This window comes from Lemur catta, chromosome 11 (assembly GCF_020740605.2).
Source record: "Lemur catta isolate mLemCat1 chromosome 11, mLemCat1.pri, whole genome shotgun sequence".
Classification (NCBI taxonomy): Eukaryota; Metazoa; Chordata; class Mammalia; order Primates; family Lemuridae; genus Lemur; species Lemur catta.
Window position 1 is genome coordinate 81,767,046 of NC_059138.1, and position 26,900 is coordinate 81,793,945.

At 42.1% G+C, this 26,900-nt stretch overlaps 1 protein-coding gene across 5 annotated transcripts in view; it reads right to left on the reverse strand.

The window, feature by feature from the left end:
- Positions 1 to 26,900, reverse strand: part of ELMO1 (engulfment and cell motility 1) — a 503,740-nt gene that overhangs the window by 346,988 nt on the left and 129,852 nt on the right. For all 5 annotated transcript variants that reach the window (XM_045564710.1, XM_045564711.1, XM_045564715.1 and 2 more), the window contains exon 5: positions 393 to 443. In XM_045564710.1, coding sequence (XP_045420666.1) covers positions 393 to 443 — 51 coding nt within the window. The remainder of the gene's footprint in view (positions 1 to 392; positions 444 to 26,900) is intronic.

Here is a 26,900-nt window from a genome sequence, read left to right on the forward strand (position 1 = left end):
TTAAAGGGACGTAACAAGCCGTCTTTGGTTTTGTGTGTTTGTTTCTGAATTTGCTCAAATGGCATTAGGTGGACGTCTGGGCAGGTGGGCAAAACCCAGCAGCACAGCTGTAAGACGCGAATTGTTGAGGTGACCACCCAACTCAAACCTTAAAGGTTTCACAGGCAACTAACTTGCCCTTAACCTAGAATAAAGTCTTTCTCCTTCGTAATGGGAAATATTAATATAAGGAGGTGGCATCCCTGCTAATCCAGAGTCTGCATGTGAGGGCATTCCCGAGACCTTCTGTTTTGCACTGAAGTCACCCTCAAAAATGAGTATCCCATTATCACACATAGCAGAACTGGAGGGCAAGGAGTTCATTGGGAAGCTATAAACTAAGATCGACTTACTGGAGATGTGGTTAATCGAAGGATAGTGCCATTTTTTATTTCATTGCGATTCTGGAAAAGAAAAAAAAAGTCTTTGTAAATCTTCAAGTAGAAGCTGGGTAAAGAAGAGAACAAAGGTAAATATAATCTAGTAGATACTCTATATCATAAGCATTCTTACAATTCAGTTTATTTCCACTTGAGTAATTTTTTTCCTTTTTTTTTTTTCGACAGGATCTCGCTCTGTTGGCTGGACTAGAGTGCCGTGGCATTGGCCGAGCTCACAGCAACCTCAAACTCCTGGGCTCAAGCGATCCTTCTGCCTCAGCCTCCCCAGTAGCTGGGACTACACGTCTGCACCACCACTCCCGGCTAACCACTCGAGTAATTTTTTAATTATTTCTACAAACAATGTTAACTTTCCATCGAGTCACTGACAACATTCAGCACAGAGGAAGTGAATATAAACCCAAAGAGAAGGGATATGGGGCCCAAGAATAACGAACAAAAAAAGTAATTTTAAAAGGTTGCCAAGGGCATGTGACCCAGCAATTCCACTCCTACATACATACTCAAGAGACTTGGAAATCTGTGTCCACACAAAAAGTTGTGCACTGATGTTCACAGAAACACTATCCATAATAATAACCAAGAAGTAGAAACAACCCACATGTCCATATACTGAAGAATGGATAAACAAAATGCGGTAAATCCATCCCATGGAAAATTATCAGGTCACAAACAGGAAGGAAGCACTGACACATGCTACAACACAGATGAGCCTTGAAATCATTACACTAAGTGAAAGATGCCAGACGCAAAGGCCACATATTACATAATTCCATTTATGTGAAATGCCCAAAATAGGCAAATCAGTAGAAATCGGCATCAGGTAAGCGGCTGCTAAGGCCGGGGGGGAGGGAAGAAATGGGAACAGCTGCCTAATGAGTTCAGCTTTTCTTTCGGGGTAATGCAAATGTTTTGGAACTAGATAGGTGATGGCCACACAACACTATAAATGTACTAAATGCCCCAAATTGAACACCTTTAAAAGGTCTGTTTTTGTGGAGTATATCTCAACAAAGCCGTTATTTCTTTAAGGTTATTAAGGAGCTTGGTTTCTTAACATTGGCTGGTTCCTTCTATGTGACGCCTTGCAGTGAAGAACAAACAGCATAAATGAGAAGATCCCAAATCTCTGTCTCCACTTGGCAAGTATATTTAAGGTGAGTTTTTTGAAGCTGTCACTTAGCATCTTTGGCTTTGAAGGTAGAATTTCACTGGCAGTTTAATTTTCTTCCACTGCAGTACACACCATGCTCAGTTTCCAGGAGGTGACCTTCTAGGACTCACCATGGCTGCGTCCCCTACCTCGAGGATCACTCTCCCGCATAGTTTAAGACAAGCCACAAGCTAGAATTTTCTCGGGATGCAGCAGGCACACTGAGGTGCTGGGAAATTTCTCAAGAGATCGCTTGATCCCTCAGCCAACTCTGGCTACTTATTGGACAATAAATTTTCCAAAAAAGTTACCTGAAAGGGTGCAGGCTTCAGGCCAGTACTCCCGCCCAATGAAGACTACATCTGAACATCTCACACCAAGTGCAGGCAGGCCTGCAAACCCAACACGGCCGGATCCAAACCCTACGTGGCCAGTTCAGCCCAGCATAGAGCAGGCCCGGACACCCCGGGCCACCTCTGGAGAGAGCCAGCTCCTCGTCACCGGGGATGTGCAAGCATGTGGGGACTGGCATTTGGAAGGTAGGTCGGTGTGAGAAGGAGAAATGAATTCAAGTCATTTTTATTTTTTTTTTCCAAGTCATTTTTAAAACCTCGTTTGAACTCTAAAATCCTATGACTCTACAGGAACTGAAGAAGACCACAAATACTAATTATAGAGTACTAACGAAGCTGAATACACAGCACACGTCTTCTTCACTCAGGTTAAACAAATCGAGAAAATAAGAGAAGCTGGAGAACAAAGATATCCTCTAGATGAGTGACTACGGAGAGCACGGCTCAGAGTGCAAGCGGCAGACATGCTAACAACCCTCTCCCCAGGCGCGCCCGGTTCAGGCAAGACTTAAGGCACGTTCCTTTCCAAGAGGGAAGACGGCCCAGTTTGTTCTGCCCAAATTTTCCAGTCACATAGGGAGAGAGGCCCTGAGGGTACATAAAGGCCAGAAGGGTTTAGAAATAATCTCTCCTCCTAGAAATCTGGAATTATGAAGAGGCATTCCCAATAATAGCAATAAACTAACATTTATTGAAAGGTGCTGGACTGATGTTTTTGTTTTTCATGCTTATTTAACCATCATAACTCTAAGCCCATGTTAAAGATTAGAAAGCAAAGCTGCTGAGAGGATAAGTTATTTGCCCAACGTTGTGGAGGAGTATAGAAGAAAAGAGTGGAACTCAGGCACTCTGACACCAGAGGCTGTGCGTGCTGTACTTGTCTGAAAAAGATAAGACCCAGATCCTGCATTTATCCTTAGAGGGGTTGGTTCAGCAGTCTGTCAAATACACGAGAACACAGAAGTAAGACTGGGGTTAAGGAGTGCTCTGCAGATTCCCAAGGCTTCCTCGCCACACCCAGGGCTATCTGTGGGTGCTGGGTGGGAGGAGGGCTGGGGGAAAGCAAGCAGTTGGCTTCCAAGCTCCCACATGGACTCCTGCAAGGTTCACTCCTTACTTTCTGGAACCCAAACAAGATTAATCTGAAGCAAAGATCTTGAGAATTGTGTAATAGCTTGAATGTTTGAAACCAAAGAATTATTTTATTTTTTTTATTATTGTTTTTGTTCAAATAGAGAAAGGGTCTCACTGTGTTGCCCAGGCTTGTCTCAAATTCCTGGACTTATGTGATCCAGTGCTAGGATTACAGGCATGAGCCACCGTGCCTGGCCCTAAAGTATTATTAAAATCTCTTACAGAGCTGAGTTCAAATTCCTGCTGTGCTTTGTACCAGCTGTGTGGACTCAGTGCAAGCTACTCAGCCACTCTGACCTATGTTTTCTCTTCGCTAAAGTGGGGGGAACAATGAATTGCTCAGAGAGGTGTAGAAAGAACAAGAGGTGACATATGCACTGTGTCTAGCCTAGAAGTGGCTCCAGCATGGGAATGATACCTGCTGTTCCAGACAGCAACACCATCCCTTCTGCCTCTGACTTCTCAGTCAACAGTTCATTTACCTTATCTTTCTTCCTTCCTCCATGTTTTTAAATCAGTTTTTTGTATTTTGGAAGAAAAGGAGATATCTTCAGGAACTACTATGGTATGCATTAAAAGCTTTAAGGTCCTGACAGAAATGTAGATCAAACTCAGAGAGCGCGGCACGGTAGACCTGCTTCTGAGACTATATTCTATCAAGAAAATCAACTGTATCATCCTTGGTTCTGTGCTGATGACACCTTTGGCTCTGTCATAAAAGCCTAACTTGGGGCCGGGCACAGTGGCTCATGTCTATAATCCCAATGCTTTGGGAGTCCAAGGCAGGAGGATCTCTTGAGCCCAGCAGTCCAAGACCACCCTGGGCAACATAGTGAAATCCTCCATCTCTACAAAAAATTTAAAAAAAACAATAGCTGGGCATGGTGGTATGGGCCTGTGGTCCCAGCTACTCAGGAAGCTGAGGCAGGAGGATTACTTGAGCCCAGGGGTTCAAGACTGCAGTGAGCTATGTTCACATCACTGCACTCCAGCCTGGGTGACAAAGTAAGAGCCCATCTCTTAAGAAAGAAAAACAAGAAAGGCATGACTTGGAATGTAAACTTCCTTAGCAAAAGAAAAAGCTTGCCATTGCTCTGGTTCCATAAATTCCACCCAGGCAGAGTAGAGCATTGATTGAAAGCAATGGGATCGCCTGGATTGAACATAAATTCACCTCCTGCCTGAGGAACATGGTGCAAGTGGCATGGCTGTCCTCTGTCCCAGCCTTCGAGTATGAAAAATGGGGAGCGCCTATTTCCTAAGGTCATTCTGAGACTAAATGAGATAATCCACTTAAAGTGCTTAGAGTAGTGCCCAGCACATTGCAAATGCTAAAAATAAAATAAAATAAAATAAAAATCAACTGTTTACCATTAAGCACAAAAATAACATCCAAAAAGCACATTTCTGTACCCTTATTTGTTTTTAGCTAGCCCCTACACATAACCTGGTAAATATAAGTAATAGTGCAATCTGTGTTACTCTAAGGACACAAGCACATACCTAGCAGAATAAATATTAGCAAATGTACCCCTCTTCTATAAGCAGACCAGTATCGCCAAGTACAAATTTTGCCTTTAGCAGGCTGGGAGTCTCTCACTTTTTTATCCTACTCAGTTCTCTGTGTCAGAGAAGCATTCCTTGATACAGTCTTCCAAGCAACCAATAAGCACTGTGTGTGTATGTGTGTGTGTGTGTGTGTGTGTGTGTGTGTGTGTGTGTGTGTGATTTCACTTATTTATCTTATTCACTAGCTGTTGCCTTCCACCCCCAGGATGTCACCTCCATGAGAGCAGATGGTTTGCCGCTACTATACCACTCCTGTCTAGAACAGTGGAACATCTCCAGCCTGGCACATGGCTGCCAGTCAAAACTATCTGTTGAATAAACAGCTAAACCTCCTACATGCCAGGCCATAGATAAGGCACCATGTCAGATACAAAGTAAAATAGGACAAACTCCTGTCCTTTGGGAATTCAATAAAGTGAGAGAGACTGACACGTAATAATTCTGTACCATGGAAGAGTTGCAGGACTGGCTAGCACTGCATCAGCATATATGAGTGACGGGGACAGGGGAAGGAGAACAGGGTCTGCAGCAAAGGCTTTCAGTGGAAGCAACATTCTGGAAGGCCTGCTCGGCAAGAACAATATTTCCCAAGAGAGAGAGAAACAGCACATCTCAAAGCTCTGAGGCATGAAAGGACCAGAGAAAAGTACTGTGTGGTCGCTTACAGCCCGAAATGCACGAAGAAAAGGAAGACAGGACACCTGAAAGGTAGACTGACCGTTAGCCATTTAAAAAGAAGGAGGGCCAGAGTGAGCAGGGTGAACGTCTAGCTGGGGTTTGCTGTGATGCATCCTCTCTTTGGAGGAGCCAGTGGGCACCCTGGTAGGCAGGTCTGTCCACAGGAACGAGCAGAATCGCAAGGCTTATGCTTGGGGAACAAGTGGTGTGTCCTGCTTCAAGAAAAAGGCATCCAGAGCCTGTGCACTGAGAACAGAAACCAGCTACCCCTCCCTCACCTTCAGCTGGACACGAGAACCCAAACCTTACACTGTCTACAGCAACAGCACTTTGTATTCTTTCTCTGGCTTCGTCAGCATAACTTTATTCCGCCAGAAGTCTCATGCCTAGACAAATGGCATGGCTGCGCCACCATGCCCGGCTAATTTTTATATATATATTTTAGTTGGCCAGATAATTTCTTTCTATTTTTTTTTTTTAGTAGAGACAGGGTCTCGCTCTTGCTGAGGCTGGTCTTGAACTCCTGACCTGGAGCAATCCACCCGCCTCGGCCTCCCAGAGGGCTAGGATTACAGGCGTGGGCCACCGCGCCCGGCCTAGGCCCAGAAACTCTTAAATGGAAAACATCAGTTGCTTTCACCTTAGGATTCTTTGAGTCCCTTACCTTTCTGCTCTTCCACCATTCCCGGCCTGTTGTATCATGACCCACACATGCTCTGAAAGACCAACCGGCCTAAATCAAACTTCTAATTCTTAATACTTTCTGACTTTACTTTCTGTGATGGTCTTTTTTTCTTTTCTTTTCTTTCTTTCTTTTTTTTTTTTTTTTTTTGATGGTCTTTCTGATGTATCAACCTGACTAGGCTACAGTCCCCAGTTATTCAAATACTCATCTAGGTGTTGCTGTGAAGATTTTTGCAGATGTGGGAAAAGTCCACAATCAGTTGACTTTAAGTAAGGGAGATTATCCCAGATAAACTGAGTGGGCCTGATTCAACAACTTGAAAGGCCTGAAAGACAGAGCAGGAGGTTCCTTAAGGAGGAACAAGTCATACCTGTGGATAGCAGATTCAGTCAGTGCCCTGGAGTTTCAGCCTGCCCTGTGAACTTCGGGTTTGCCTAGCCAGACCCCACAATCACATAAGGCAACTCCTGGTAATAAATCTCTACCTATGTATCTCCTATTGTTACTGCAGCTCCAATGAGACCCCGACTGATACGCCTCTGCCTGACTGCCAAAGCTTTGCACAGTATGCTCTTCTTTATGACAGTGAGCAACAAACTTGTCACCTTTGTCTCATCAACAAGTGGTGTTGGTAACACTTGGAACCAGCTTTCAATAGGGCCAATCCAAGCCGTATTCAACTAAAGCAGGCTCACCTTTTTTAGGCTGGACAAGGAACATCATTAAATAGCATATAAACATATGAGGGGAAGGAAAAAAATGAGCCAACACCACGTTCCCCCACCCCAAATGGGGAGAGGGATTCTCCAACAATGAAGAATATAAGGATATATTCATCAACAGAAACTGCCACATGCCCTCTCTGGGAAATTTGTCTTTTTTTTTTTTTTTTTTTGGTTAAAAGACAGGGTCTAGCTCTGTCTCCAAGGCTGGAGTTCAGCGACATCATCATAGCTCACTGTGATCACAGTTCACTTCAAACCTTTGAGCTGAAGTGATCCTCCTGCCTCAGCTTCCCAAGCAGCTGGGAGTACAGGTGGGCGACACCACGCATAGCTATTTTTTTTTTTCATTTTTTGTAGAGACAGGGTCTCACTATATTGCCCAGGTTGGTCTCGAACTCCTGGCCACAAGCGATTCTCTTGTCTTAGCCTCCCGAGAGGCTGGGATTCGGAAATGAGTCTTCAATCTTCCATTTTTCCTGTAGTCTTCAGATCATCGGCTTTAAAATCACCATGGATGAGTATAAAAATGCAGATTACTGGGTCTCCCCCTCCAGCCACTGAATCAGGGGTCTGGGATGCTGCCTTGTCACTACAGTCCCAAGTAATTCTGATGCCAAACGAAGTTTAGGATCAGCACAGTCTAAACTTTTTTAAGACTACCCAGCACATATGGAATAAGCATTTTGAATTTCAAGGTAATAAAGTCCTAGGCAAACAAAACAAATGCCAGCTCCTCAAACATGAAAAGGAGGAAAGCAGCAGAAAGAACATTTCTGCAGGGAAATATCCTGACTGCACACAATGTACGCGGAGATGACAGTGGCCCAGTGAAAGCCAGCCAAAGCGCTGCTGTCATATTTACTCATAGCCAGCAGTTCCAGACTGTACTAGCCCCTGACTTTCACAGGCATCTCAATAGGATGCCTTTGTGTTTCTGCACAGAACTAGCTCATCGACTCAGCCTCTATGTGGATTGGATAATAAGCTCCTGCAGAAAAATGTTATTGTTGTCATATGTTTCCCTCTGAAATGCGTCTCGCTCAGTATGCCAACTTTCTTCCCAGTTAGACAAATTAAGAATTATTGCCTGGTCAAATATCCCGATTCTCCTGCCCTTCCTGTTATTTAGCCAGAACAACAGGAGTTCCGGGGGAGGGGCGCTGGCCATCCCGTGTCCAGGCCCCCCGGAGGGCAGGCAGCCCCAGAATCCTCCCCGACCAGCTCTCTCCTGTCCCTCTCCATCCCTGTCTGTGTCTGCCTCTCTCTCCAGATGTGAGGAGGCCTTTACTCCGGATGCGTTACCACAAAACCCCGCTGTTCTTCAGATCCATTCCTTAATCATCGCGAAGACTGATTTTGCGTGGAAACCTGATCCCTGTTGTCCACGGTGCGTCCAATCGCTTAATCTTTACATCTTCAGGCTAATGAAACAGTGGAGGGCCGTGCGTGCCACGCTGGTTGCTAGGTTACAGAGCAATGCCTCTACACAGAGGACTCCAGATCTGACAGCTACAGAGATATGTTGGAAACATCCGATCATAAAATCTGAACCCCACAAACACAGAGAAAACAGGTGAAGATGTGGGGGTGAGGAAGAGGATAAGGAGGAAAAAGGACCAACTGTTGTCAATGTCCTTAACTGAGGTCCCTGCATTCCTGGGGCCACTCACCATCAGGGACATGCCCACCACCTCATTATAGCTGTAGCATTCTATCTCCACCCATTAATTGAAGAGTTTGTGGTTTGACTTCTTTTCTCCTCTTTTTTCCATGCCCCTAACTAGATTCCAGTTTCAGTTGTTTTTTTTTTTTTTTTTCATGAATCATTTTTTACTTTCATAGCACCCAGATACCCGGAGCCCAATTTCCAAAGCCAAGAAAAGAAAGAACAAGACAGGTATTAAGAGTTATCTATTAACTACCAATTTGTGGTGCGTAAACACAGAACGTGAAGGTGGAGGGCCTGTTCCACAACAAACGGTTTGCTCTCTTCCTATCTGTAATAAGATCTGGGTCCGCAGGAACAGAGAGAAACGGAGTGGGACCGGACGGTTCCCAGGAGCCCAGGGAGTCTGCAGGGACACGGCGGGCCCATGGGGAAGGACAGAAGGAGACTGCCTGTCCCCTTCAGAGTATTACTCAAGGACTTGTGGAAGACAGAGATAAAAAGCAGTATGTTTTTCTGGAGATGACAAACTTACTTCAAAGGAGCAGGCACTATTAGATGTCCACTATTGAAAGGCAGGGACGCTGCTGCCTCTGTGGGTGGCCAGCTCCGCATGGCAGGAGCAAGCACACACCCACTTTCACCTGGTGTCTGTGCCCAGGACCAACAGCTCCGGGTAGAACCCAATTTATGTCCACGTCCTCTACCACTCTAAGAATGTACTTACTCTGTAATGGAAGGTAACTATATAGACGGGAGTCCTGGACTTGGCCTTTAAGTAAGTGTGGCCAGTCCCCTCAAGCATAGAAGCTGAGCGGGACGACCTCGCCATGCCAGACAGAGGGGGGGCACCAGCAAAGGCACAGTGTGAGCATTAGGGGAGGAGGACATGCATTAATAACATCTCTCTCACGACAGGTGCTGTGCTGGGAGGACAGTAAGAGGGTGAGGATGACGGGGCGACTGTCATCTGGTCATCTGGGAAGGGCAGTGGACTGGGAGGAAGGAAGCCCCAGGCTGGGCCTGGGCCAGCTTCCCATGTGAGCTCGGGCAAGTCGATTTGCGTCAGTTCCTCATCCACACAATGGAGGCAAAGGGCCTCAGCGCCAACGGCCAATTCTCTCCTCTTCTTTTCATTTGCAGCACCATAAACAAACAGAAAACATTAAGGCTTCTGAGCAAGATTGCTGATACAGTGCAAGGGATGTTTTGGGGAACTGAACATGTCGGTGGCAGTGAATGGGAGGGGAGGGGAGTGAGTTCAGGCGACTGAGCGAGGAGAGAGAGGACTGCGGCACCACCCTGCTGCCTCCCATCCTGGCAGTGCTCGGTACTTATCAACCCAGCTGCAGGGTCCAAGCCCGGAACTGCTGGCTCTGAGCACATCCCAGCCTCAGAGTTAACAACCCAGTAGATGAAGCCAAGATCCAAAAATCTCATATGTAGTAAGTTCTATGACAAAGATATATATGTCTTTCCTCCCATACCTAGCATGAAAGATAATCAATAGGAACACATTTTGGGGGGATGATTTTGTAATGTATAACAAGAGCCTTAAAAATGTTTACGCCCAAATTTATTTTACAGAAACGTCGGCGATGCAGGCATGTCTGACGCAATGCGCACTGCAGGACTGTTTACAGGAGAGACGAAACTGAAAGCAACCCCAAGTCTTCCACTTACTCATTTACTCTTTCGCCTCAAAACCCAATCCTGGCCCTGCTTTGTGACACTGGAGCTGGACCCTGCAAGCGTGTCCGCTTTGCCACCTAGGGCAATGTGACACTGCACCGACAGAGGGCACCGGAGTGACTCTGCCTGGGGACAGGAAGGCAGATCCGCTCTTATTCCCTATGGAAGCCCTAGGGCCCCCGGCACCCCTAAGCTCTGCTCTCCCTACCAGGGGTCCCTTCTAAGCAGCTCTGCCCGCCCAACCTTCCGGCAACAGGGCACTTCTGTGTAGTCCAGCCAAGCTCCTTTCCCCTGACCAGCATCTGCACCAGCACCAGTGGATAGTGACATCCCTGAGGGAGCTATACCCTTTTTGAAGAGCCTTGGGAGAGGAGTGATGCCCGCTCTTGGTCTTTAGTTCCTAAACTGCCCACTATTCCTCAGACTGGAGGCCACAGTCACTTTTCTGCAACTGCTTCTTCTAGACCCATGAGAGTCCCCTTTTGCCCCTTTACTCACAGTTAACCAGCTTCTACTAATTGCCAATCCCTTAAATTGAATTTTCCCTTTTTAAATAATGGTACGGTTTCTGTATCCTGATTGGACTCTCACTGATATACCAAGTCTTGCAAATGTCCCCTAATAAGAAAAATTTAAATAAATTATGATAAAGCAGGCTGAGGATATATAGTATAGCCATCAATGTGCTGCTGTCAAAGAATGTTCAATAATATGAGAACCTGGAACATTGTATGGTGAAGTGATAAAAGCAGGTGACAAAATAGTATTGAAGTTTGAGTCCAAAAGGGTAGAATATAATATGTGTGTGTGCACTGAGAAATTCTGGTGCCCATGCGGATAATCCCATGTACAATGATAGTCACTTGCAACGTGGAAAAGAAGAGAAAACAGGAAGAAAGATGCCTGATATTGTGGGTACTTGCCCAGCCCAGCCAATGAAGATCGCCTACGCTTCGAGGGGAGAAAGCAACCTCCCTGGGTTTGGACAGAAGGGACCTGCACGAGCTGAGTGAACAGCATCAAACAGCCTCATTTTTCCATCTACTTGAGATAGAGACCTGACTGCCGGCCCCTCCCGCTGCCATCAATTTTAACCTACCCCTTAATCAAAGCACATGTGCAAATGTTTAAACCTGGATTGCAATGGGCAAGTTAGAGCCTGTGGTCTCAGAAAGCCACAAAGTGCTGGAGACAAGAGCTGCACTTACAGGAAAGAAGCTCGTGCTTGCAGAAAGCATTTTTAAAGGGCCATTCCATTGGCATTAGCCAGGATCACGAAAGCTGCTACTACAGCTGGGAAAATACCAACTCCAGGGCCTGTTTTAGGCAAAACAATACAAACAATGGTCTGCGGAGAGAGGACCAGATGTAAAGTTTATAGCCAGGAGCTATGAAATAAAGTGGACAGAAACACCAGGGAAGGAGGAGTGCTGAGCTTGGTAGTGTCGCATGGCACCCTGAACACAACCTGTCCTGGTGTGAGCCACCCAGACACTGGGGTCACCGCGGGCCTGATTCAAACCTTGGCTTCAACACTAACAGCTTTGTCACCTGGGCATTTGGCAGAGCCCCTGGCACAGAGCAGGTGCTCAGTAAATATAAGATAAAGGAATACAAGGGCATGACAATGTCTCTGGGCCTCCCTTCCCTCACTGTCATTGAAAACAATGATACCTGCAGCAGAGGGTTATTGTGGGGATTACACTGGACGGTGCTAACACAGCCTCTACCTGGGACACTCAGTAAATGTGTAAGGACTCAACATATCATTCATTAAAAAGAGGCAGTTTCAGTACCAGATACCAAAAGAAATGAAAATCTGCCAAAGAAGGGGGAAGAGAAAATTAAGCAGAGGAAATAAGCACAAGTCAACCCGTTTGGGGTCCCCACCTAAGACACTGTAGCACAGGGATTCTTTTCCATTTTTCTCCTGGTCATGGAGGTCTTGGCAGTGCCATGAAGTCTATGGATCTATTCCCTGAATAGTGTTTCTAAATGCGTAAAATAAAACACATAGGCTTGCAAAGGAAACCAAACAGCTAGCCAAATACTTTTAAAATTGTTTCACAGTAATATATATGCTGCTTTATCAGTGCAGGTGTCAGCAAACTTTTTCCAGAAAGAGACAGACAGTAAGTATTTTAAAGCACTGCAGGGTAGAACATCTCTGTTGCAATTGTGATATCTAAATAAATGGGTATGGCTGTGTTTCAATAACTTTTATGTACAAAAACAGGTGGCAGCTTGGATGTGGTCCACAGGCTATCACTGATGACCCCTGTATTAATACATGAAATAACAAGATATATTTAAGTTCTAATAACTACCACAATTTCTAATAAGGTATAATGATCATAAAGGACATTTTGGAGATAACCGTAATAACAGCAATAAATGGAAATATTTCCAATTACTACTGGTAACAAAGGCACAGAGAGTATACTTTCATTGCTTGTTGCCTATGTTTGTGATTAAAGTAATGAAAGATTTACATTTTTCATACAGTCGTAACTTTCTTCCTTTGTAAGTTCATGAACCCCAGGTTTTAACACTGGCTTTTCATTATACCTAAAAGAAAATCCAAATCCCTGCCCTGGTTTAGACGACTCAGCCCGATGTGGCCCTGGCCAACATCTACCGTCATATCTGGTCCCTCGTCCCGCCCCCAGCTCACTCTCCTGTCCCCTTTTGTTCTCCAACGCACCAAACTCTTTCATGCTTCAAGGCTTTTGTACCGGCTGTTCCTTTTCCTGCAATGCTATGATCTGGCTCCTTGTCATCCTCAAGTTTTGGCTCAAATGTCGCCTCTTTAGGGAGATGTTATTCCCTGATGCCTTACAGCGATCTTGACCAAGGCCCAGAGGTGGACGTCCAGGGCCTTGCAGGGAGATGCAGATCGCCCCAAGTTGGCACAACCACAATGTGAAGACCCAGAACCCAGACATTAATCTTGGTTGGCACAAATCCTGAGAGCAGAATTAATGCCTTAGTTGGTGTATAAGTTTGTTTCTCACATGATTGGAGGACTAAGAACCTTAATCCCCAAATTCTGCAAACCATGTCCACCCACCTAGCGCCTTGTTCATTGATATTTGGTTGTTTGTAAACTTGAACCCAGCCAGGTCATATTTCTGGCCCTTTCTTGAACTTATAATTCCACGGCTGGGCCAAAAGACTAAGCCAAAATTGCAATATCCACCATGCTCTGCCCCCGTGTCTTTTCGGGGTGTTTCTCCTATCCTATTTATTTTCTTCATAGTACTTACTCCAATCTAAAAATAAATACCTTGTTCATTTTCTAAAAATTTCCTGTCCATTTCCACACCCAGGAGAACATATGCTCAAAAAGAATGGGCTTCTTCATGCTTTGTTCATCACCAGTGCCTAGAACAGTGCCTGGCATATAAAATGTGTTCAATAAATGCTTTTTGAATGAATGGAATGGATATAATTATAACAGAGCCTGGAGCAAATGTCAAAATATGTCTATAAACTAAAGCTAATTGGCCACTTAAGCCTTCAAAGACAGAAATATAGTTCCTTCCACAATGCAAATAAATCTCAAACCATTTTTCTTTTTCTATAACCTTCAGTCAGTCAGTGGATACTTATTTCATATCTACTATGAGGCACATATATATCATTAAGCATTTTTTTAAAAAAGAGAGAATTGAGATATATTTGCTCACATTCCACTACCAATCCATGTGTCTGTAATGAGTCCCATGTAGAAAGGAACCATCTTCCATCAGATCATACACTGAAGTCACAGCACCCAGCGGCCCTAACACTAACACAGAGCTACAAACACCCCCAGACATCTATACCTACTGTGCTCTGAGGTTCAAAACACTGTCCAGAACCATTCCCAGAAATTCACCTGCTCCAGCCCTAAGGAGGCCAGAGAGACACCCTGGACCAACGGGACATGAACTGACAGCTGGAAGCAAATGAGCCAGTAGCACACATCAGAGAAAGACGGGCTCGAGCTTTTTTTGCCAGGAGTAAAATTAGAATTTAAGGAGACTTTTCCAAAGGAGCTACTAGGGAAGCCAAACGTTAAAAGGAGAGAGTTAAACAGTCCAAATGTTAAAAGTATTAAAAACTCGTCTGCATCTTAGCTCACTGCATTAGCTTTTCTCCTCCTTTTTCCTGGCCTTGTCTCCAGATTCATCCAGCTTTGGGGGAGACCAACCCTACATAGGCCTAAGCATAAGGAAGGAGGTGAGCAATTTAAAAAACCACAGTCATTCAATTAGGATGGGTGTTTTCCCTAAGAGCTGATTCAAAGATAACAGCCAGAGAAAGCATTTATTTTGTAGACTTACTCTCTTCCATGAATGTGTCTATCCAGATGAATTAAGTAATTGGCATTAAGAGACATACATTGGGTGAATTAAATGCCTCTTTCACATAAAGGCGTTATAATGAGGTTTCCATTTTTTACTATTAAAATAATTCTGCTAAACAAAATAGCATACATTAGAGAAACATTCGCTGATTTAAAGGGAAAGGCTCTTGGCAAAAAGCAAAGATATAGATAAAACTAAGCTCAAATCTAGGATATCCACCAGTCATATACAACCATATTCAAGTTACTTGATCTCTCTGACATTTAACTTTGTTAATCTTTACAAAGAGGGAAATACATTGATAAACATATCTCAGTGTATTTGTGGCAATTAATTAAGCTCAACAGAATTTTGTGTACACAGAAAACATTCAATAAATGTTATGTAAATAGCTATGAACAATGGAAGTGCTTAAGAACGATAATATTTATGATGGATACAGAATTCTGAGGTACCTAGGCACACGTCTTACTAAATATATATAAGAACTTTAAGGAGAAAATGATAAACCTTTATTGAAAAATGTTAAAGAACATTCTAATAAATGGAAAGATATGTCATTTGCATGGATGGGATAGTCAATATTGTAAAAAAAAAAGCAATTTTCTCAAAAAATTAATGCATAAATTAAATTTAATTTTAATCAAAATCTCAATGGGACCTGACCAGCAAACGCTAAAATACATACAGCAGAGTAAAAGACAGACTAGGCAGGGTGACTTTGACGATGAAAAATAAGTAGCAAGAGAAAAGGAAAAAGAAGAAGAAGAGGAGGAGGTGGAAAAAGGAGTGAGGAAGAAGAACAACAATAGCAAGAATATGAAGAATAAGAAGACTTTGGGAAGCCGAGGTAGGAGGATTGCTTGAGGCCAGGAGTTCAAGACCAGCCTGGGCAACAGAGCAAGACCCCATCTTCACAATTTTTTTTTTTTTAATTAGCAGGGCATGGTGGTGCACGCCTATAATGATCCCAGCTATTTGGGAGGCAGAGGCAGGAGGACTGCTTAAGCTCAGGAGTTTGAGGTTACAGTGAGCTATGATGATGCCACTGCACACCAGCCTGGGCAACAGAATGAGACCGTCTCAAGAAAAAAAAAAAGAAAGAGAAGAAGAAAAGAAGAGAAAGAAGGGACAGAGATTCATTTTACTAGATATCCAGTCTTGTTACTAAGTTGCAAGCAAGCAAATCTGCATGGTAATGAAACAAAACAGAGAGCCACAGAGACAAAAACTTGATATATGACAGAGGTGACAATGCAAATCATGGAAGTGGGAAGATAGGTAATGAATTATTCAATAAACAGTGCTAGGACAATCGGTTGTCTCCATCAAAAGGTAAAATTAGATGCCTACCTAATACACACACACTTTCCTATGGATTAATAACCTATATAAAAATCAAAATTTTCTAACTTTTGAAAGAAAACACAGGAGAATATCTTTACATGGATAGCGAAAGTGCTTTAAGATACTAAAAGCCCAAGCAATAAAGGGAAAAAAAAATAACTCTGATCATATTAAAATGATTTTATAAACTTCTGTTTGACAATAGAAAAGTTAAAACAGCTATGGACTGGGTGGAGATACATATAAAAATTTTTTTGTCCATATCCTATAAAGAACTCCTGTAAATCAATAAGGGAAAAAAAAACACTCCTGTCTTGCTACTGAACAAAGATTGTACGGGCAGTTTATAGAAGGGAAAACTGAACAGATAATGCACATAAGAAAATAGGCTCAGCCTTAGCAGTTGGTGAAATCCAAATTAAAGCCACAAGAAGTCTCACGGCACTCCATGCAGTTGTCCAAAGTTAGTAAGACTATTAAAACAAGCTCCGGTTAGAATGAAGGGAATAGGAACTGTGATACCCTGCGCATGGGACTGTAAGCTGGTAGAACCACTTTGGAAAGCATTTTGGCAATACCTGGTGAAACTGAAGATGGGTGTACCCTCTAATCCAATAGCTTTCTACATTCTGTTCTAGAGAAACTTTTAAACAGCCTCACAAAAATAGGCCCTAATGCATGCATAGTGCAATATTATTTGTGACACCAAAATTGAGGAAACAATTGGTTAGCAATAAGGAAATGGATAAATCAGCTGTGTTCTGTTTATTCCATGGGATATTATACATAATTCATCTCAAAAATTTTACTCAGTGAAAAAATTAAATTGCAAAAGGTTACCGACAGTAGGATACCAACGATTTAAATTTTATAACATAAAACAATTCTATATATTATTCATGAACACATACATATGTAGAAAAATCTATAAAACATTCATGAGAATGATATACATCAATTTCAGGCTATTTACCTCTGGGGAGAGAGGGATAAGAGAGACAAGAAAAATGATGAGGTAGGGCTTTAGCTGTATTTGCAATTTTTTAAAAAGGTACACAATAGGCAAAATATTAACATCTATCACCAACTAGATGATGGGGTATATTGGTGTCACTTATATCATTTTTTGTACTTTCTTGATATGCTTGAAATATCGCATGATTAAAAAGTTTTAACTTACTATTTGAATGAATTGTATATTTAAAAAACGGTATCACTAGTGCAAAACCCATGTGTCTGAATCAAAAGGAGTGGTTGGATTTCTTACATCTATGTTTTACTTTGTAATGAGAGAACAATTAAAGATAAACATATATTTAAAACAATGTGCTAACTATAAATTACCCTGGTACAATCCTGCTCTTCTTCTCACTGCCAACAGTCACATTCTTAAAACACCAAAATGCAGTCTTTTAAAAAAGTGCCTTATTAGTCAAAGCCAGTGGTTTTCAAATAATGGAAACTTTTTGTTCTAGAAAGAGGGGGAAAAAATCTCAGATGATGCCCCAGAACCCAAAATAGACAAAGAGAGTATTGTATCAATATGTAGGTATTGTATGTTTTATGAGGTTAGGTTTCTAAATGCAATATTTTATTAAGGTAATCAGCAGAAATAATGAGGCTTTTTATAAACACAAAAATTCAATATCCGGCATTATAGATGATCATTGTAATAATATAATAAGCTTCCACATTCAATTTGCTTTTGTGTTTTGTTGTCTTAACAGAGAAGAAATCTGAATACATTCACATAGTATATTTACTAGTTTTTTATTGCTGTGTAACCAATTACCGTACACCCAGGAGCTTAAAACAGCACAGATAAATTGTCTCAGTTTCTGTGAGCCAGGAGTCTAGCGCATTTTAGCTGGGTCCTCTGTTCAGGGTCTCAGGGCTGAAATCAAGGTGTCAGTGGGCAGGGTCCTTATTTGGAACTCAGAGTTCTCTCCCACGTTCACTCGGGTTGTTGCAGAATTCATTTCTTGTGGGTACAGAACTGAGATTCTCTTCCCCTCGTGTCCTGGCTAGCTGCTGGCCAGGGTCACTCTCAGCCTGGGGAAGCTGTTCTCAGAGCCGGACCTGCACAGCCCTCTCCACAACACGGCAGTTTGCTCCTTCTCGGGCTCAACGGGAAAACGTCTCATTAATGATTCACCTTCTTTTAAGGGCCTATCTGATCAGGTCAGGCCCACCAGACAATCTCTTTTGATTAATCCAAAGTCGGCTGATTAAGGACTTTAATTACACTTTCAAAATCCTTTCTGCCACACAAAGTGCCATAATCACAGGCATGATGAACGTCCCTTCTTCTTCACAAAAGCAGGGGATTTACACGGGGCATGTACCACTAAGGGGTGGGAATTCTGGGGCCCTCTTAGACTTCTGCCTGTCACACACAGGGCAATGGCTGTCAACAGAAACTGATTCTAAGAGCTTACCTGGAAATCTCAGGAGTCTTTCCAGATCTTTGGAAAAATATTACAGGACATTTTTTCTTTCAAATTTGTATACATAACATCTAACCCCAACTCTCATTCCTTATAAGAAATACTGGAAATCAGGCAAAAAGTATCCAAAACTTATGGAAAGGAGTAAAATTAGGTTTTCACCTTTTATGGACACCCGACATGCTCCCAAGCCTAGAAGCCTGACCTCTCCCTGATCCCACATCACCCAAGGACACAGGTGCAGGAGCAGCTCACTTGCTTAGATGATTTTTCTTGAGTGGGTGTATTCATGCCTGATTTAAAATAAAAGCAGTACAATCTTCCCAGTCAATGACACATTTATAAAAAGTGTAACTATACGCACAGGGAGAGGAGGAAATGAAATGCATCGTATTGAGGCCTGCTCCAAACCAACTTAACCTGGCAGCTTCAGTTAATAGTAATGAGGCTTGCCTTCCTTGTGCTACTATTATTAGAGTTCATGTTCATTTCTTTATTCACATTTAAATAGTTCAAAATAATATCTTAAAAGGCCATATAAGTCAAATCCTTCTGCAATCCCTGAACATCTCTGAAAGTTGTTGAAATGAAACTTTCTTCCCAATAATATAAAAAGATGTTGGTTTCAGTTCCAATTTTGACATTCAGAAGCTGTGTGACCTAAAACTCTAAAACTTCTAAGACTCTTGTGAGCCCTAAATGCTTAAAATGAAATAGCCTGTGAAAGTTCCTGGCACCTAGTGGGTACTTCATAAATGGTGGCTACATACGCCTGGATGACACAGTTTCTTTAACTCATCATCCAACTTCTCCAGATGTTTTATAAGGAAATAGTTAAGGAATTACATAAAGATTTACTTTAAAGAATAGGCATTTTAGCATTGTTTAGAAACACACGTGGAGGGGGAGAGAGAGAGAGAGGGAGACAGAAAGAAAGAGAAGGGAAGATAAACAACTTGAAAATCCAAATACAAAGACCTGATTTAAGAAATTGAGTTGAATACTTTTCAGTCATTAAGAAAGTTTGACACATAAATAGGAAATGTGACTCACTGAGGAATGACTATGGGCTAAGGGTCTTGCGTACTGTTTTGCTGGCATTATCTCATTTAATCTTCATTCTACAGTGATGTAAGCTGAGTATATTAACCAATGTGTTATGATGTCTGCTATATATTAAGTTAAAGTATCAGGTTATGAGACCCTGTGTATATTATTTTACACACTTTATTAATACAAATATACTCCTAGACTCAAAAATGTCTGAAGTAGATATACTAAATGTCAGTAGTTTGCTCTGGGTAATAGGATTCTGATCATTTTTTTAAATTTACGCTTCTTTTGTCTCCCATGTGCCTAATCTGTTTGCATAAATGTCTTTCAAAGATATTTGAGATTTCATATGTTTTTTTAAGAGCAGCAGATACTACAAAAGAGAATATTTTATGCAAGTCATATCAAATTAGTAAAGTAGCACCTCATTATTTTTTATATCTAAAAATCTAAACCTAACTACAGTGCTCCCAAGTCTAAAGTTACGAGACAGCGAGCATTTGAACATTGAGGAAGAGGAAGAAAAGTAGGCAGACAGAGATTTAGAAGAGACGTTTTTAAGAAGACAGCTAATAACCCAATAGGAGAGGTGGTATGAGGAACAGATGGAGAGAAATAAGAATGAAGTCACGGAGAGAAGGAAAGAAAGGAAAAATAAGCAGAAGGAAAAGAGCCAGAGGAAAAAGAAAAATAAGCATTAGGGAGCAGGGAAAGAATGAGAACAGAGAAGAAATGCATGGTGGGGCAGGGTGGGGGAGCTATTGGAGGAGGAAGTTATCTCTTCCTATTCATCCATTAATGAAATGAAAAATATTGGATAAGATCACAATGCATCATTCGTAAAGTTTATGTTTTGTAGTCCCCGTAAGAGTGCAAAGTGAACAAAGACTGTGCTGGACAACCAAGGTTTATAACCTTGACCTATGCCAGTCCCAGAGGTAAGGAACGGCTGCAATTCACCCCAGCTCTTCCTCATTCTTTCCCTCAGTCGGACAGAGCACCCAGTACAAGGCTGTCTTGGAAAAATGAAGGGTAGTGACCAGTTTACAAGTGCAGCTGATGGCAACAAAGCACTCACTTGCATTTTTGACATTAATCTTCAGACACGGTAAAGGAGGTAAACCCCAGTTTCCCCCAAAATTGTACTCAAAAGAAAGTGTAAATATCAAAGTGCCTAATAATTTCCCTCTAAATTCCCCTGCATATTTCCTCAGTTTACACTATTGCCATCTGCCCACCCCACCCTTAAGAAAGGGAAGCAACAGATCTTCCCTCGTCATGTGTCGTCTATCAATGTGGAAGACTGCCTCATTGATGCACTATGTTTTTATGATGCACACTTTCTGTTATTAATATTTTTCTTACTTTACCTTTTTTTCTTCTCTTGGCTTAGAAAGATGAAATATAGCAAAAGTAAAAAATACAGTTTAATCTTACTTAACTTCTGGAAAATAGTATATCTAAATGACAACTTTTCCCTGAAAGAGAAAGGTAAAGGGATAATGGGTGTTTTTATTAAAAAACAAAACAAAACAAAACAAAAAAAAACAAACCCAAGTTCTTTGCCACTCCTTCCATGGAGAAGAGTGGTCTACATTCCATTCTTCTCTACCTCTCTCTCTTTTGTTTTTAAGATGGAGTCTTGCTATGTTGCCCAGGTTGGAGTGCAGTGGCTATTCACAGATGCAATCATACCACACTGCAGCCTTGAACTTCTGGGCTCAAGGAATCCTCCTGCCTCAGCCTCCCAAAGCTGGAACTACAGGTGTGTACCACCACACTTGGCTATATCTCTTTCCCTTGAATGGGCGCAGGCTTATGACTACTTGGAGCAATAGAGTACAGCAGAAGTGATCCTATACAACCTCTAAGGCTATGTCATATAGAGCCACACATCTTCTGCTTGGTTCTCTTAAAACATTTGCTCTCTGGAAGTGCCTTCTCATGGGGCTCCTCCTCAGAACCTTGCCATCGTGCTGTGAGGAAGCCCAAGCCACGTGGAAAGACACATGTAGGGTATTCCAGTTCACCATCCCAAACGAGCTCAGTCTTTGAGTCATCTCAGCCCAGGAGCCAGACATGTGAGTGAAGAAGAAGCTTCCAAATGGTTCCAGCCCCCAGCTATTTGTGTCTTCCCAGCTGTGGCTCCAGACATCACGCAGAGACCAGTGATCATAGGGATGATGCCATGTCCAAATTACTGACCTGGAGAATCAGTGAGCAAAACTAATCATCACTGAGAATGAGTTTGCGTTTTATGCTACAAGTTTGAGGTGCTTTGTGAATGCAGCAATAGATAACTGGGACACATGGAAAGAAATGATCATACAATAATTATTATTGCAAGTTAACTCTGATCACACTGGAAAGAATGGGCAACCTGGAGCCCCAATGTCACTGAGTGTCACCTCTGGAAAACACCTGCAGGCACGCTCCCTTTGCTGGGTAGAGGCAAGATCGCCTTCCTCTGCTGTCTCCCCAGCCTTTCTACCTAACTCGCTACCTTTCTTTTGTTTCTCCTTTTCCTTTTGGTCTTTTTTCATGTTTATGCCCCCGCCTGCTCTTGGGTCACTGGTTTACTGTCGTAGTACACGTTCATTATACCATTCAACAAATATTTATTGAGCACTGTGCTAGGCACTGGGATAACAAAGGTGAGGAAATTTGGCTTTGTTTTTGATTTGTCAAGCAAACAGTGTGATGACGTGTGTTTCAGACCGTGCGGCACAACCATTAGTAGTCATAAAATCACCCTGATAGATTCTAGCCAATATTTTTAAAATATAAAACAAAATATAAAATCATAGACTAAAAACAAAGCACTCCAAGTAGTAAAGTCACTATTACTTCAGGAACCTCTTATTTATGCTCAACGTACAAGCATACACAATGTATTTATGGTGTCTCCATCTCAGAACTTTGAGATACGTAGTTTAATAGCTCTTCAAAATTAAATATCATGCCTGAAGTATAATAAACATGGAAGGTAGTGTGCCTAGAAGACTCACAATTTTCTGGCTTTAGAACACATTATAAGAGTCACAGAGCCATTCTTGGAACTAATCTTATCTATTGATAAAGAGTTTTCGTTTTTCAGTTAGTTTGTTTGGGAGGGGTGTTCTGGTATTTGGGGGATCATTTTGGTAAAGAAGTGCCTCTTTGGAGGAAACTCGGGTGTCACTTATCTGTATCTGAGCATTACACAGTTAAATGTTTCAGTACTTGAGTCAATCTATTCATTGACTTAATAGCTGAACTGGAGAACATGGAATTATCATGACCTCTGGCATTTAATTTTGCCTGCAATTCTAGAAGCAGCCGTATCCTACCAAACACAAGCTAGGGAGCCTAAGCAAAAAAGTTAGCTGCCTGTGTAATCATCTTGCTATAGCCTCTATCCAACAGTCAGTGGTAAACATTAAATAACATGTCATAAAACCCACTGACATCTGAGTAATAGTGGTGGCAGTCACTACCCTCCTCTCTCGAGCTCCCTCTCATTTATGGTGACTCAACGTAGGCTGTCTTTTTTCCTTCATCCTGAAATAAGTATATACGTTTCCAAGTCCTCTCTGGAGGAAAAACACCAAATGATTTAAAATGATAGCTCCCATCCAATTCCCAAACTCTAATTAGAAAAATCTAAAACCACCCAAAAAAAAATGTTTTTAGAGACTGCTTCAGAATGTCTACTGCCAATTTAGTTTGAGTCACTAAGAGCAAAGGCACCAGGACATAAGTGGGGTGACAGTGTAGGGAAAGGGAATGGCTGGCTGAAGCCCAATGCCAGGGCTGGACAGCCCATGGCGGGGTCAGGACAATCGGGGAGTGGGGTGCATACGCAGGTGTGTGCCTGTGCGTTTCCATTTTCACAAGTTGTGCTTGATGGATTGAGAAGAGCAGAGGAAGCCCAAGAGTAGTACCTGCGTTCTATCCCAGTCAACATCCCAGGAACCAAACCCAGGCATGCTACCATCCTGCCCCTGGCACAAACCCTGCCCTGTATCTTCAACTCCTGAAATGGGAAAGATCCAATACGTTCTTAGCGCATTATTTTAATACTGTTAATAATCTCTTGTATTCCTGACTTGGAGAAACCCAAAATGTGGGGCCAGGGAGGTAAGAGAGAAACACTCTTAGTTCACGGCTCCCATGTGGTGAGCAAACTAGAAGATGACCTATTTCAAAGTGTTTTTCCTGTTCACCAAAATTGTTGCTCTGACCTTTGCTCTGAGTGGCTTGTGTTCACCATATGTATGCAGAATTCTGACTGCAAAGGGTTGCATTCAGTTGTTCCTTGGTTACTGGAAAATGTGTCACCACAGTGGAGGGTGACTATGCTAAGCTTCCCCTTCATTTAATGAAACAGCGTGTGTGGGGGTGAGGGGAGGACACCAGCAAGCTTCTAAGTCAGTGCCCATGTTTTCCTTCACAGAAACGCTTCAGTTCTGTATGTATTTAAGCCGACAATTCTCTCTACTCTTACGTGATGCTGCTCCCGCAGAGCCGCCTGCCTGAAGTGAAGCACTGAAGACGGGTGAGCCGCATGAGTATTAATAGATCCTAGCCCGGGGTGAAATACAGTAAAACTCAACTTTCTCAGAATTGAACAATAGCATAATTTTGGGTGAATTATCTCTCACAAACACCATTTGGTTCTTAGAGGTTGTCATTTACTATAATGAGAATCAACATGATAATACTGACTGTGAAATCATATCGCCATTTGATCATCTACATAATGATGATTAGTTTGTATATTATAAGGGACCAGCTGGTCTCTACTACTTATCCCCCCGATAGATATCGCTGTGAACTGGAGGTAACTTGTACAGCTGATCAAGTTCTCTGAAGTAGGTCATTTATTCTAAATAGGGGATACTTAAACCCATAGGACTCAGTTTTATATCATTTTATGAAATCTCATAAATCTTTTTAAAAAATTTGGCCAATATCAAGCACAGTACAGATATTATATGTAGATGTGTATGTCTCAATGTATGTATTTATTTTGAAAAAGATACTTAATCAATTACAGGGGACTGAAAGCCGAAATACACTTTTTAACACTGTTTTAAGACTCTAAGAGGAGCCCTGAGATTCATTCATTCATTCTACGATCCCTCCACTGTAATCTGAAACGGTCTGTCCATCTTCCAGTGATTAAATTAACCAACATCATGCACACTGTATTAAGCAACAAATTGTACTTTTTATCTTACAAAGAAAACAACATCACATAAAATCGACAAATAATCTTCAAACACCTGCTACATATTATACTCGCAGAACCATGTGAGACACATAGGTGAAGTACATAGGTTTTGATTATAAGGCACTTGGAACCCTGCTGAGGCGAAAACACAAATCAGCACACAAACAGTTCAACACTGGTACAAGGTAAACATAAAGAGGTGTAGATCCTGATTAGCTAATATAGAAACCTAACAGAAAAAAAAAACCTCAGAAGACAGTCATTCCTATAGCAGCAGAGCAGACGGATGGCGATTCAGAAGAGGGCTGAATTAAGAAACGAATCTCCAAAACTGGGGCTAAGATTATTTTAGGCAAGAAGCCAAGGTTTCTTCCAGCTCAAACAATTTAGGATTGGTAGGGAGAGGGGGGATGGCTGTTCTGAAATGGCAGTTATTTTAATGATTGACATTGCTTCTAGGTGTGTGTTTGTCTCCAAAACACAGCTCCCTGGAGCAAAAAGTCTGTCATTTCATTTCCTTATCCTCAGCACCTAATCTAGTGCATGGAACATAATAGGAGGGAGAAGAAGAAGGTAGGCAGAACTGAATTCCAGGCTAGTAAAGCTACAGAAAGGAGACAAAGCAAGGTATATTTGGAGAACACTAAGGCAACTGGGCTAAAATTGAGGGAATGAGAGAAAGAATAATATTGAAAACATTCACGGAGGCTAAACTGCAACACACGTTAACCTCCAGGTTAAGTGAGGAGGTTGGACTCCACTCTGCATCTGTAGAAACCAATCCGAATGACATCCCCAGCTCAGGGAGCACACGGGAGTCTGTGCCTACACTCCAAGGAGAACCCACAACGTGGTTTTCCATCTTACGCAGAAATAGGGGGGAAGATGCAGAGTCTGCTCACACTTCCAGTGGGAAGAGCGCAAGCGTGGTACTAGGACCACCTGCGCTTGTTAAAAATGCCCGCACCCCAGCCTGGAGCGACTGAATCCAAATCTTTAGATTTGAAGCCAAGATGTAGATTTAAGTCTCAGACCTACTGCTTTGGAAGATGAAAATACCGTACGTGGAAATGTCACAGCTTTGCTGTCTAAAAAATAAAGCTCTGCAGAACTCTGTGAATACTAAAAACCATTGCATCGTACACTCTACACTGGTAGAAGAGTAAGTTATACCTCAGTAATGATGATAACAAAACAGAGTAGAAGAGTTCATATCTCACTCAAAAGATTTTTTAATGTACAAAGAATTATATGTGTCAAACTGTAAACCTAAGTGGCTGGAATATTATATTCCCATTAATCTTTTCAAATATGACCCCTTTTAATCATCAGGCATATCAACCTAATCTACCTCTAGACTGAAAACCAAAGGGGACAAGGGCTGTGTCTCAACTATCTTTCTTACCTAGTACATATTTAACTGTCAAATCTGGGCAAATTAATTTCTTCCCCTTACAGCCCAATGCCCTTATACTCCAATTTATAGGAAAATATTACAGATATTTTTCTACCTCTATTCCTGAGATTATAAATTAGAAAAAAATTATATTCTAAATTAGGAGTGTCTGAATCCTACATTAGGTGTATCCAAAGAGGAAGTCAAAATTGGATATAAGTTAGTGTGGTAACTAAATATTAACATTTTATCAATTTGTGTAAGTCCACAAATTTATCAAGAAGGCATCGCTTTGGAAATAAATAAAATGAGCAGTTTTATTCAGCTGCAATGTATCATCATTGCCGTTAGCCAAGCTTTCAAGGAGGTAACCGACAGGAGCTGCCGACACAAGCTTTGTGTAGGCAGACACTTCAAGACCATTATCTTATCCCATGTTCTTGGAATCAAAGTGCTAGCCAGCATTTGTTGTCAATCTCTATGCATATTTCAAAACACCCCTGCATTTTTTTCCTCTCCTCTGTGAACTGGTTTTCTCATAGTTTCTACCATACATTTGACTATTCTTCCAACATAGTGAGTGCATTAAGAGTAATCAGAGGGGAGTTTGCAGTCCGATCATTTGTGGTCGGATCCAACTTAAAAATGTCTCAAGGTTTCCCAGTGCTCTTGGGATAAAGTTCAGAATCTTTAGAATGGCCTTAAAAAGCCTTGAGATTCAAGGTTTATGCAAAACTCTGCAGCCGCAAACTCTCACCCCTGGCTCTTATCTCCAGCTCTCTGCAAGCAGCTGATCTGGCCCATTTAAAGGGCTTCCCATCTATTCTCCCTCCTTTTCCCTTAGATCTCTGCCTAAATGTTACTTCCTCCAGGCTTAATTAGGTCCAGACATTCACATTTTTCCTTTAGGGTACTTAACAGTAATTGTAACCAATTAATTTAGGGTAAAAATTTATTTTATCTGTGAGAATCACAAGGGTTAGTGATATCCCCAG